General features: G+C 45.8%; 1 protein-coding gene across 1 annotated transcript in view; it reads right to left on the bottom strand.

Annotated features, from left to right (window-relative positions):
- Positions 1–3,306: 3,306 nt before the first annotated feature.
- The window catches only part of STOM (stomatin), a 28,483-nt gene continuing 17,659 nt past the window's right edge, over positions 3,307–14,130 (bottom strand). Inside the window, exons 5-7 of the mRNA XM_032634694.1 lie at positions 12,841–13,044; positions 11,732–11,866; positions 3,307–5,386 (exon numbers count right to left, since the gene is read on the bottom strand). Of these exons, the coding sequence (XP_032490585.1) occupies positions 5,192–5,386; positions 11,732–11,866; positions 12,841–13,044 (534 nt within the window). The 3' untranslated portion in view covers positions 3,307–5,191. The remainder of the gene's footprint in view (positions 5,387–11,731; positions 11,867–12,840; positions 13,045–14,130) is intronic.

The raw sequence follows: 14,130 nt of genomic DNA, 5'->3' as shown, positions 1-14,130 counted from the left end.
ATGGTTCTCGAGTCTTTGGACAGGCATGGCGGTGGGGTCAGAGGATCATCTGTCTAGTCCAATGGTTCTCGAGTCTTTGGACAGGCATGGCGGTGGGGTCAGAGGATCATCTGTCTAGTCCAATGGTTCTCGAGTCTTTGGACAGGCATGGCGGTGGGGTCAGAGGATCATCTGTCTAGTCCAATGGTTCTCGAGTCTTTGGACAGGCATGGCGGTGGGGTCAGAGGATCATCTGTCTAGTCCGATGGTTCTCGAGTCTTTGGACAGGCATGGCGGTGGGCTCAGAGGATCATCTGTCTAGTCCGATGGTTCTCGAGTCTTTGGACAGGCATGGCGGTGGGCTCAGAGGATCATCTGTCTAGTCCAAAGGTTCTCGAGTCTTTGGACAGGCATGGCGGTGGGGTCAGAGGATCATCTGTCTAGTCCAATGGTTCTCGAGTCTTTGGACAGGCATGGCGGTGGGGTCAGAGGATCATCTGTCTAGTCCAATGGTTCTCGAGTCTTTGGACAGGCATGGCGGTGGGGTCAGAGGATCATCTGTCTAGTCCAATGGTTCTCGAGTCTTTGGACAGGCATGGCGGTGGGGTCAGAGGATCATCTGTCTAGTCCAATGGTTCTCGAGTCTTTGGACAGGCATGGCGGTGGGGTCAGAGGATCATCTGTCTAGTCCAATGGTTCTCGAGTCTTTGGACAGGCATGGCGGTGGGGTCAGTGCACCTCTTAAAGTTGTGCACAGATTTGTGCTTATAGCTTCCAACAGTTTCTCTAAAGGTCTGAGACCCAAACAGGTGGAACTCAACTTCTTATTTTACAGGTGAGGAAAATGAGGCTCAGAAAGGAGCATGACCTGAGGTCACGTTACACGTTAAGGGTGTAGTGGGAAAAGCATTAAGAGCAGTGACTCTAAAATTGGGATCTGGTGGTGCAGTCGTTGAGAGTCTGCCTGCCGATGCAGGGGACGCGGGTTCGAGCCCTGGTCTGGGAAGATCCCACATGCCGTGGAGCACCTAGGCCCGTGAGCCACAACTACTGAGCCTGCGCGTCTGGAGCCTGTGCTCCGCAACAAGAGAGGCCGCGACAGTGAGGCCCGCACACTGCGATGAACAGTGGCCCCCGCTCGCCGCAACTAGAAAAAGCCCTCACACAGAAACAAAGACCCAACACAGCCAAAAATAAATAAATAAATTTATTTAAAAAGAACAAAAAAAAAAACTGGGATCTGTAGAATTCTATGAGGTGCTTCAGTGATTTTACAAAGGTTTGATTCAAATTCCGTTTTTAAAGTGGTAACAAATATCACAGACACTTGAAATTGAATGTAGAGCCTAATTTAAGGCTGTAATTGCCTTTTGTAACTCTGATTAATTATTTTCAAAACAGCCTCATCGATTGACATTAAGTAAATGTTATAAATGTGGACTTAAGAATTTATCCTGATAAGAGGCATTTTAAATCTTTTACTTTATAGTTTCCTTTGGAAAAAGAAAAAAGGGGGTTGCTGCTAAAAAGAAGTTTGAAAACAGGTGGTTCACCATTTACTAGCTAGTAACCTTGTGAAGCCCAGCGTGGTGAAGCTCACAGAGATAATAAAGTTTAAAAGGCCACGAAACTTCAAAGATCCATGGAACCCTGGTTTCCTCCCACTCAGGCCAGTGTGTTCTAACAATGTTGTGGTTACCAACACCCAATCTACTTACTTCATTTGGACCGAAGCCTAGATCTGATGGTCCAAACCTAGAGTTTAAGGCCTGCTTGGGTATGAATGCAAAGTTTCACAAGTCAAATGAACCTTGACAGTCTTGAAAAGTGATCTACATATAAAAAGGCTGTGGGTGGTGGTGTGTATATGAAAGTGGAGGAGGCAGGCACTGCCTCACCAGGATACATTCAGACAACTTAGGAGTCTTTGGAGTTAGAGCCACGTTCAAATGCCGAGTCAGCTCCTCACTACCCATGTGACTTTGGGTAACTTTTAACCTTTGAGCCCCAGGGTCCTCATCGATAAAATGGCTAAAAATATGTCTCATCGAGCTGTTTTTTTTCTTTTATAAACATTTTTATTTATTTATTTGGCTGCATTGGGTCGTCGTTGCTGCGCGTGGGCTTCCTCTAGTTGTGGCGAGTGGGGGCTACTCTTCGTTGCGGTGTGCGGGCTTCTCATCACGGTGGTTTTTCTTGTTGCGGAGGACAGGCTCTAGGCTCGTGGGCTTCAGTAGTTGTGGCATGCGGGCTCAGTAGTTGTGGCTCGTGGGCTCTAGAGCACAGGCTCAGTAGCTGTGGCGCACGGGCTTAGTTTCTCTGCAGCATGTGGGGTCTTCCCGGACCAGAGCTCGAACCCGTGTCCCTGGCATTGGCAGGTGGATTCTTAACCACTGTGCTACCAGGGAAGTCCTTTTTTTTTTTTAAGTTTTTTTTTGATGTGGACCATTTTTAAAGTCTTTATTGAATTTGTTACAATATTGCTTCTGTTTTATGTTTTGGTTTTTTGGCCCCAAGGTATGTGCTCTTAGCTCCCTGACCAGGGAATGAATCTGCACCCCTTGCATTGGAAGACAAAGCCTTAATCACTGGACCGCCAGGGAAGTCCCTCATCAAGTTGTTTTGAAGATGAAATGATAGAATGTATGTATAAGTATTCAAGCACAGGGCCAGGTACCTAGTGCTCCACAAGCGGTAGCCATTAGTTCAAGATGGTTCTTTGAAGGTTGGATGTGGCAGGTAACACCCATTAGTTTTATATCATTTATTTCTCTTTTATTTATTTTTTGCGGTACGCGGGCCTCTCACTGTTGTGGCCTCTCCCGTTGCGGAGCACAGGCTCCGGACGCGCAGGCTCAGCGGCCATGGCTCACGGGCCCAGCTGCTCCGCGGCATGTGGGATCCTCCCGGACCGGGCCACGAACCCGTGTCCCCCGCATCGGCAGGCGGACTCTCAACCACTGCGCCACCAGGGAAGCCCTATTTCTTTTTAAGTAGGGGGTATGCCAGTGTGATTAGCTGGGTGACAGTAAGAAGTGAGGTCCTGTCCTGTTTGGATTAAGGCAAAGGGAAATGAGCCCAGCCAAGCATTCAGCGATCTCAAACTCCCCAGGGAAACTGCAGGCAGGTACACCAGAGGGAGCCAAGACATGAGAGACGGCAGATGGACCACGGCCTCTCCTCCTCCTCTGGCCCAGGAAAAGCACACGGAAGCCAAAGCGGCTAGTCCAGGACTGGAGGAACTGATGTGCCGCTTCTGAAAAATGAAATCCACATACACGAAATGCAGGCAGAACCAGACTCACCCAAAGAAAACTCTCACCCAAAGAAAATTAGTAAAAGTGCACAGTTTATTATGTACAGCATTGGAAAGGGAGGCCACCTGGAAAAAACTCTCGTACTAACACTGTCATCCTAGAGCTCCTTCTATGCCTCCTCCCTCCCAGGCAATTTAATTCCAACCTTTTGGACTATGAATCCACAAGGCAGGAGGGCGAAGGTTGTTTGGTATCTGGAGATAAGACTCTAGGAACGGAAAGCACTGAACCTCTAAGTCTGACAAGAGATTTTCAGCCAGGATATGTGGTTGTCTCCTGGTCCTCAGTGGTTGAGGGTGAGCCACCTCACAAAAGAGACAAAATCATTATTTAAAAACTCAAAATATAAATGCAGCTTGAGTTCCAAGCCAGAATGCTCTGTATATTGTATATCTAATGAACTCAACCAGGCACCTAGATCCACGGTGGTTCAAGGTTTTGTAAAATAACCTTAGAAATGGGCTGTCGGGAGGGGACTCTCGTAGGCTGGGATTTGACAGAGTGCCCCGGCTAAGGACAGATATGAAGGGCAGCTTTGGGTAAGGAAGCTGCTATTCTTAGACTTTTCTAGGTGAACTCAGAGCTTCAAAGAGGAAGTGGTACAAATGTCACCAGGCGGCTTTCCAGACCAACAGAAGAATGCCAGGCTACTTGGCTTCACAGGCATTTGTGAAATGGAAGATGCGTCTTAATATTACAGCAGTGGTGGTTCAGAAGGGCTGACCACTTCCTCCTTCAGCATCACCATGTACGACAGAAAAAAAAAAACCACCAGGGAAATAAAAAGGATCTATACCTATATAGATATGCTAAGCTTGAGAGCATCTTCCCAAGCTCCTTGGATATTGTGTGCCCGAGAGACTATGAATTCCTTCTACTACTTAATGAATGGTAACCAAGATAGCTCACAGTGTACACGAGTCGATAGCATGCAGACAGTAAAATATAATGGTTTTCTGAAGATATATTTTTTTAAAGTATTAGTCCCTTAAGCTATTCAAATGGGTATATAAACAATGGCTTATAGAACTTAGAGAAAATTTTATTTAAAAAAATCGAAACTATTTAGAACCTGATATATGAAAATAGGCAAAAGTGAGAAAAAAAAAAAGCACTTTTGTGACAAGTATTTAGCTGGTTTGAAAGACCACAGAGGAATCATTTACTCATAAAGGGGCTCAAAGAAGTTAAAAAAACAAACCACCCACGTTATTTTAAAAGGACGTCTACAGCAATGGATTTAGAAGTCTTTCAAGGGTTAGGGTCATCATTTTCCTTGGTCTTCCCCTTTTTCTCCAGTGCTAACAGGTACTGGCAAGGACATGTCTACCCTTAAGTAAGGATTATTTTAAAGCATCGGGGGTGTGGGTGGGGCAGTTTGAGTTTAGAAGGTAAACTGATGTTAGGGAAATTTCCTTAGCTGAGACTCCGCGGAAGTAAGGCACATGTGGCCCAGAGAAGCTGGTTGTAGCCCGAGGCCACTGTTCTCTGCAAAACATTTGTCCAGCCAGGGTGTCGGGTTGGGATGATAGTCTGCCTTCCTCCTTTTGGCCTGGCTGCTGACAGAGGGCACAGAATGACTCAGTGAGATTCGAAAGAAGATGGACTTAACCTATCGCGTAACAATCTAAAAACACGAACTTTGAAGTATTTTAGAGTGAGAGATTATCTTACATAAATCATCACTCTCACGTACTATTTACAAGCTAACAACCTTCGTCTGTGGCTAGGAGCACTACACGTTCTAAGAACATCACACTCAACATATGGAGAAAGGAACGGAGGGAGGAAAGTCAAGGTTCCCACCCTATTCCCTCCTTATGGGTTAGAGGCTGGTTTGGTCCCCACTTCATCCTTAGGAGGGAAGAGCTCATCTTTGCATCGGCCTACATGGCTCACTGTTTTGCCCCCATGATGCCTTGCAGCATATCTATGGGCAGAGGGAAGACGATTGTCGAGTTTTTCTCAGCAGCAATGGTGGTCAGTGTCTGAAGGTACCGGAGCTGAAGGGCAGCAGGAGATTCGGTGATGACCATGGAGGCTTCTTTCAGAGCCCTGGATGCATTCATTTCTCCCTCAGCTGCAATGACCTACAGAACAGTGGCAAGGAGAAGTCAAACCAGAGAACACCGGTGGGTGTTGAGCAGTTCAAACCGGGGTATGTCTAGCTCAGGTGGTACACAAAGCCTTCCTGAGAGTCAGCCAGAATAATTCTAAGGAAATCAATTTCCAGACTCAGTTCCTGTATGTTCTTTTTCCTGTAACTGATTTGCGTGAATATGTGCCTGAGGGCAAGACATTCTCTTTTACTATTTATTGCCTTTCTCCCGTTTCTAGGGCACCAAACAAGGGGACAATTCAGAATACTGTGTAGGGGCTGAGAAAGTGAATGACCCCAGTGACTGTATACAAAGCCTTTTGCAAGTCAGATGGATTTCCAATTCTTTGATTTCAAAGAAAGGGAAGAGGACCTTATTGTACTGCAAGCAGATGGATAATTAAAAGTATTTTTTGATGAAAGATCACTGTAGGATTTTTTAGCACGTAAATTCAGAGGGAGTGCTAAGAATTGTATAAAGTTACTTAAAAAAAACCTTCCAATTCCATCTACTTATTTATATAAATAAGGTTTCCTACTCCTTATACCTGTAAAAATGAAAAGTAGAATTGATGCTGAATATTGTCTTATTCTAGCAATAAGTAACAACCATCTACAAAGACACGGATTCATTCCTCATTCATCTCGTTGAGACCCTTGCTTGTAGTCAGAGAAATTTTAAAAATATTTTAACTTATATACTAAATGTGTTCCAGAAGGGTGAGAAAATAATTCATGACAAAATACATTATATTAGGAAAAGACTCTGTGGGGGAGGTGGAATGGAAATAAAAGTTCAAGGAGAAAAAGAAAAAATGAAAAATTCCTAATTGCTAAAAGAACTTATTCTTTCATCATTCTATAAAACAGAGGATGAAATCATTACGTTATCGAAATTTCACTGGATACATTTAAAAGAATGATGTTAACAGTTTCATTTCAAAATGTCAATTTTTAAAACATGCCAGGACTTATATGCTTGACAAGTATATACATTCAAAATGAAAAATTGTACATGTCTATTTAAAATGTGACATGGGACGTAGAGTTTTTCTAAATTCTTTGAGGGGTTACGTGAGCAAAAAGTTTGAAGATCACTGGAGTGGTGGGGACGGCAGGGGCGTTGGAGTCTGGATGGTCTTAAGCTCAAATCGCAAACCTAACCCTTCCTAGCTGAATGTCCTCAGAAAGGTTACAGTAAGTCCCCCACAAACGAACGAGTTCCGCTCTGAGAGCACGTTCGTAAGTCCGATTTGTTCGTAAGTCCAACAAAGTTAGCCTAGGTACCCAACTAACACAATTGGCTATATACCGCTGCTTCTACACTTGCTTCCAAACATCCTGGGCTTGGAATAAAGATACTGTGCTACTGTACTCTACACAGGACTGTGAAGTACACAGAAGCACAACCACTTGCAGAGGGTGCACGCACACGACAACGTAACCCAGACACGTGCACTACCTTATGTGACTGGACACGCACTAACACACGTTTGCATCTTTGAAAGTTCGCAACTGGAAGGTACGTGACTTGAAGGTTCGTATGTAGGGGACTTACTGTATTTAACATTCTGAGCCTCAGTTTCTTATTCTTAAAATGGGAGAGCACCTACCTCATGGGACCACTGTGAGGAAGACAGAGAAAGCCTGTTATATGTTGAGTGTACAAACGGAGGCTAATTATGTAGGAAGGGCAAGCGCCAAGTCGAGACCTAATTTTTGGATCCACTTATACCCTAATTCCTAAAAGATTCAGAAGCCAAATCAAGGCAGTTACTTCTAATTCGTAATCCTAGGAGAAGAGGTGTAAACATACCATAATCCTCAAGACTAAAAGGGTCGTTAGGTTGTTCTCACAGGGATCTCAAAATATTAATGGTTCTTAACACTGCTGTGAATATCAGAATGGAAAGCAATGGTCTTACGACCAGTACAATTTCATTCACGTATACAGTAAACGTTGGGGGCCTCCCAGGTGTCAAGCCCTGTGAGGGGCTAGGGATGGAGGGGGACTCCCCCGCCTCCCTCAGCTCCTGGCCAAGTAGGGGAGACAGACTGGAAGCAGATCATTTCATTCCAGTGTGACAAATGCTGACAGAGACATGTACAAATGCCGGCACTGAGAGGAAAGCAATTTTTGCAGAAGGTGAAGTGGTGAGGTTACAGAAGAAGCTGAACATTACAGGACGAAAGCCTTGCTGTCTGGATTAAGATAAGAAAGAATATTGCAGGCAGAACGCATGAAAAGGTACTGAGGTGCAAAAACGCTGGTGTATTCCAGGACCCTGTAAGGGGATGAGCACTGTGGGGAAGAAGGGAAGGTAGGGGGTGAATCAGGCAAGGTGGGAAGGTGGGGGGTGAACGGGGCAGAAGGGAAGGTGGGAGACGAATGGGACAAGCTGGGAAGGTGGGAGGGGGGGAATGGGGCGGGGTAGGAAGGGCAGCACAAGATCGGGTGTTCGTCTTCATCCCGGAGGCGATGGGAACCCTCATCAGATCTAGTTTGAGCAAACACTCCGACAGATGTCTGAGCATCAGTAAGAGAAAAGACAGAGAGGGAGAGCTTTCAGAGTGATTTGGTGCCAGTCACCGGCAGTGGGGATGGAGGAGGAAACAGACTGGGGCGCTGCTCAGGAGGGTGACTCAACAGTGTGGGGCGGACTGGGACGGGACCAGAGGGGCACAGAGGCTGAGTCCAGGTTCCTGGATTGCGGTGCATTCGGTGAGACAGGGGATACTTACTGGGAGATGGAACCCAGATTAGAGGATAAAAACCTCAATTTATCAAGGCAAACCATTATGCCCTACTAGACGTGTGAGAAGGGGCCAGTGCCAGCCATACTGAAAGGGACTCTGGGAACCGTCCTCCCAGGCAAACACTGGAGAGAACGCACAAGCCGACCCTGCCACGAGAATGGCAGGCTCTGATTTTCTTTCCATGTCATCTCAGATGCCCAGTTAGGTCCTTTTTTCTGTCTGGACATGGACCAACTGCAAAGATAGCTCATCTCCCACTACCAATCAATACACCATCTCTTGGCTGGGAAGCCAGACTCACCCGGCTGTCTCACATTTTGTTAATAGAACAGCTGCTCTGAGTGAGCTGCCCGAGGTGAACACGATACCACAGGCCGTGTCTAACACAGGCCAAGCGGGCACTGTGGGTAGGATGTTAGGAAGCAACGCAAGCTACCCACGGGCGTGTGTGCCTTCTGCAAAAAGTGCAGTAGTCCCCTGTCGATCGGCACTTCGTCTTTACAGACTGTCGTGTCGAAAGCTGGCACTTTCAGGTACGTGGGCCGTCCTGCTGTCTCCTCCTGTGGCCTAGGGGGGCTGCTCTGAGGCAAGCGCCAAGAAAGGTGACCTGCGTTCTTGCACCCCACCCTCTCAATTATTAGATGAGTAGCCCCAGAGATAGGAGCCCGAAAGCACACGCCAGGCACTTTTCTGAGAACTGTGAAAAAGGAAATAAGGGAGAATTTGCAAGCACGGAAGACATTCCATTTCCAGTCATTAAGAGTTGGTCTGAAAACTTTAAAAAGAGGTCCCCCTAACGTATCATAACGCGTTCAGGAGAATCTGTCCTCTTTTGTGACCTTTCTTCTCACAATTACGCTTGTGGGCACTTACATGTTCATTCTCTTTGCTGTGCAGTACCCCTTCGTATGAATCAACCATGTTTATTTATCCAGCCAGCCAGCAATGGATATGTGGGTAGTTGCCAGTCGGGGGTAATTACAAAGTGCTGCTGGAGTACTGGAGTGAACACTCCAGCACGTGCCCTTTGGTAAACAAACGTGTGCATTCCTCGCAGATACAGACAGACAGTTTTCCAGAGCGGCTGTACCGATCTATATTCTCACCAACAAAACCTCCTCCCTCGCCCACACTTGCATCTTTTGCTTCCTTTTTTCTTTTTTTAAGCCATTCTGGTGGATGGTTAGCGTGGCATCTGCTTGTGACTTGCATTTGCGTTTCCCTGACGGCCAATTAACTTGAGGAATTTTTCTCTGAAGTCTCTTCATCTATAGACTCTCCCACCCTTTTCCTCTGCAATTTATTGGTTGAAGAAATGGTGACCCCTATTTCCCTGAGGACTTGAGTACAGGGCCTTGCGGGGTTACTGTACCTTATGGAAGGATGAGACTCATTGTGATTCTGCGTGTTAACCGCACCCTTAAAGACAGCCTCACCCAAGTGAGAGCACAGTAATTCAGAATTCTAACCAGCTTCCTTTATCTCTTCTTATTGTTAGAAAGGGAAGTCAGGAGCTCTCTTTCTTAACTGGTGAGAATGCTGGTAGAAGAGACTTGGTCCACCCTGGAAAGTCCCAGAGGAGGCAGTGGGGAGCAGAAGAAATTCTAATCTCCATGGTCACTAATCAACTGTGTGCTTTTCAGGGAAACACATAACTTTTCTGGGCTTTGACGTTTTCATCTAAAGAGTGAGATGGCAAATAAGTTTCATGTTCAGGGCCAATTCCAAGCAGCTGCAGGTTGTCACCTGGAGTGTTTCAGCACGGTTCTAAGGTCAAGTCAAGCTCAGGGGAAAACGGTGCTGTGGTTAATTACCGGCCTGGGAGCCTGAGGGTGGAGTGGCAGCCTCTGGGCCAGGTATTTGTCACCTTCAGAAGATAGTCCCTAAGGACCCTTCAGGCTCCGAAACTCTATGTATTCTATGTATAATAAATTCTATTATTCAATATGGTTTGGAAACGGGGCTTTTGGTTAATGACATATTCTAGGTAAAAGCGATTCCTAATCTTCCAAATAACTAAATTATAGTGGGGCATATTTAATATCATTAACACAAATGTAATTTAATCTTTTAAATAAAATATGATGGTTTGGAGACAAAGTACTTGAGGGTGTTGTAGTGTTATCACAAGCATCAATGAACACATCAGGCAAATCTAAAAATCCTGGTTAGTAGAAAATTCTGGATGCAGTGTGTCAAATGAACTACTATTTTTTTTGGTGCTGGCTAAGAAATTACAGTGACCAATCCGTGGCTTACAGGGCATCCTAACAGAAGGGCAGGGTCCTGTGGTTAGCCAATTATCACCAGTTACTACTGTTTTCTAACGGCAACAAATTGGTTCGCTCCTGGTATCCCGGGAGACCTGTCACATCCACAGCAACCACTCCTATGAAAACTGTCCCTCTTCCTCCACCCATTCATAGGTAAGGGGCTGTGGGACCTTATTAGGATCTCTGAGTGAAGGTGGACTGAAAAGAATCACTCTGCTGTGAATTTGGAATCGGGGCTGGTGTGTCTCCTTCAGCGTTCAACTGGGGAGACGTGCACTTGGGAGTCAGACATTCTCCCCCTCCAGCTGTCTGCAGCGAGACGTGGCCCAGGATATGGAATGCCTGCCTCCCCTGAGGCTGCTTTCTGGTCTCTGGCTCCAATTCTGGAGAGGCTTGACTCTACTTCCTACCCTTGGGTGTGGTGAGATATCCCTTATACACTATCATCTCAATAGATCCTCTTTTCCAGGTTCACAAATATTCCCTCAGCACCTCCCATGGGGGTCGTGTACCCATGTAGGGTTAAGACACAGGCAGGGATAATGATTTAAAAAAAGAAGGGTGGGGAGGGCTTCCCTGGTGGCGCAGTGGTTGAGAGTCTGCCTGCTGATGCAGGGGACACGGGTTCGTGCCCCGGTTCGGGAAGATCCCACATGCCGCGGAGCGGCTGGGCCCGTGAGCCATGGCCGCTGAGCCTGCGCGTCCGGAGCCTGTGCTCCGCAACGGGAGAGGCCACAAACAGAAAGAGAAGTGAAAAAAAGAGAAGAGGAGAGAAAGGAAGAGCAAACCGTAAGAAGAAAGAAGAACCTGGGAAAAGACAGAGAATGAAACAGAAGACAAAAATAAGGAAGGGATGAATGGTAAGCAAGCTGATGCGATTGCCCATCTGCTCTGAAGTCAGAACTGTTAATGTGTCCTTAATAGGGGACTGGGAGAATAATGTATGGGATGTGCAGTTAGAACGAGGTAGATCTCTGTGTACTGCTATTCCCAGGAGATACTGTTGAGTGAGAAAAGCAAGGTGAAGAACAGTTATGTATTGTATGATCCCACTTTTTTAAACCAAACAAGCCAGTAGACTAACAACCTAGTCAAATAAACCCCAAATGGAAATCTTCCAGTATGTACACTAAGCTGTTCAGAGTGCTGGCCTCTGGGGGAAATGTAAAGTGACGGGGAGAGCCTTCATCTTCACTACTTCAGGATCGTTTCAATTTTTTACAACAAACACGTTTTACTTTGTGTAATTAAAAAGGAAAACTCAACAGGAAAAACAAATGGGCTACAAAAAAAAAAAAAAAGGTTACCTTGGCCCGGGCCTCCCGGGATGCCTCTGCTTCCGCAGCCATGGCTCTCTGCAGCTGCACAGGGAGCTTCACATCCTTAATCTCCACACGCTCCACCTTTATTCCCCAGTCATCAGTGGCATCATCCAGAGTGGTCTGTGACGAAGACAGAAGGAAGCTAGAAATGTTCAGCCCCCGCCCAGTGGCCTAAGGTAGCTCTGTTCACTGGGATTTGGAGCGGGAAAGGCACTGGTGGAGGGTTGCAGAGAGATCAGTTATCCATGCAGGCAGGGAGGCTGAAGTGGGATGCTGGGTTACTGGGGAGCGGCTCCTGATTCTGTTACTAATAAGCTAACGTGGGCTGGCAAACTTTTTCTAAAAGGGTCAGATAGTGATTGTTTATTTTCAGTCTCTGTTGCAACTAACCCTACCCTTGCAGGTCAAAAGCAGCCATGGGTAGTACATTAATCAATGGATGTGGCTGTACTCCAATAAAACTTCACTTATAAAAACAGGTGGCCAGCAGACTCCTGAGCCAATGTGACTGTGTGAGCCACGTTCTTTCTTTGTGCTTCAGTATCCTCCCTTTACAACGGTAGGAATGAAATCACTCTATTCTATTTCATATGGTTGTTGTGGGCATCAAGTAAGACCAGAGGTTTCACACACAGTGAAGTCTATACAAATAATAACAGTTCAGATTTATAGTACTTGATCTTTTTTGAACAAGTCAGGTTTGATTCGTCATGTTACGTAAGCAAGACTGGAAAGCGTAAGAGTTGCAAAGGCAGTCACGGGACTCGCACAGAATATGGCTTTAACTACACTTGTGCTATCTTGTAGAACGGCCTCTGAACTCTTATGCTAAAGAAAAAGGTTAACACTAATTCTGGGAGAAAAAAATACACACTGGAGGGAATTAAAAAACAATGCACACATCGGAGTGTTATTAACCCATGAGCTAATTATGTGAAAAAAATCCCCTTCCATCAGGTTTGGGAAAACTTTTCTACAAAGAAAAAAAGGCCGGTGATTCCCCAACTTGACTTGATGAAAAGTTCTCAAATACCCATTGACCCTTTGCTTTATTTTCCAACTTCTGTGAGTTGCAGCACTGGTACACTCCTCACCTGCATGTTGTGTGCAATTTCTTCCCTGTCGGAGAGGATCTGGGAAAGGTTCTTGGTGCCCAGGACATTCCTCAGAGTCGTCTGTGCCAAAAGACGGGTTGCTGAGTCAGCGTTGGTGATGTTCGCCACAGCTAGGGTAGCGTTCTGAACACGGTAGTAGACCACGCCGTCCACACTAATTGTCACTGAATCCTTAGTGAGGATCTACAACACAAAGGAAGCAATTTTACATCTGCCAACCACCTCTTTCTTTAATAAAACTGTAAGGAATGTTATGTGACAGAACACCTTAAAACACTAGCTGATTGTCTTTAGTAAGTGCTGTTGACTAAATGTTTGTGTTCCCCCAAAATCCATGTTGAAACCCAATCCCCAATGTGTTGGTGTGTGGAGGTGGGCCTTTGGGAGGTGATTAGGTCATGAGAGTGAACCCCTCGTGAATGGAATTAGTGCCCTTAGAAAAGAGGCCCCAGAGAGATCCCTGCCCCCTTCTACCATGTGAGGACACAATGAAAAGACAGTGGAAGCAGGCCTTCAGCAGACACCGAATCTGCTGGTGCCTTGATCTTGGACTTCTCAGACTCCAGAACTGTGAGCGATACACTTCTGTTGTTTATAAGCCACATAGTCTACGGTGGTTTGTTACAGCAGCCCAAAGGGACTAAGAGAGCAAAGCATTAGAATGTTAACTATGTCTATAAAATGTTAACAAAGTACATTCATTTATTTATTAATTCCATTCCTTCATTCGATCACTTAACAAATACTGAGACTTAGTAGCAGTTAGCAGCAGGCGCTGTGCTATGTTCCAGGGATAAAGGTATGAAAAAACTTGGTTCCCACTTTCAAAGAGGTTGAGGAATCAAGGGGAGCTCTAAGGGACTAAGGATGGACAGTTTTAGGTGGCAGAGGTGATACATGAACTGAGTCTTGAGAAAGGAAATAAACATTTTCTGAGGATAGAGTGAACGAGTATTCAGGGCAGAGAGAATAATGTGTGAAAGGAACAGAGGTCCCGGGGAGCCGAGGTTTCATGAACTGTAAGTAGCAGAGTGTTACTAGAACGAAAAGTGAATGGAACTGTTTTCGTAGGGTGAGGTCAAGGTGGAAGTACATTTACAGCAGGCTACGTGAAAATGCTCAACAGGACACAATGAATCAGTGCTTCCTATCACATTCAAGGGCAAAGTCCTTGGTTTGGTGTAAAGCCCTTTGACATCTGCCCTCTGGCTTCATTCCTCCCCACTCCTGCACACACTCTATGCTAGACGTGCAGGTCCCCACGTGCAC

Source organism: Phocoena sinus, chromosome 6 (genome assembly GCF_008692025.1).
Source record: "Phocoena sinus isolate mPhoSin1 chromosome 6, mPhoSin1.pri, whole genome shotgun sequence".
Lineage (NCBI taxonomy): Eukaryota > Metazoa > Chordata > Mammalia > Artiodactyla > Phocoenidae > Phocoena > Phocoena sinus.
The sequence above is the reverse complement of the archived record's forward strand: the minus strand, read 5'-3'. Positions and strand labels throughout refer to the sequence as shown.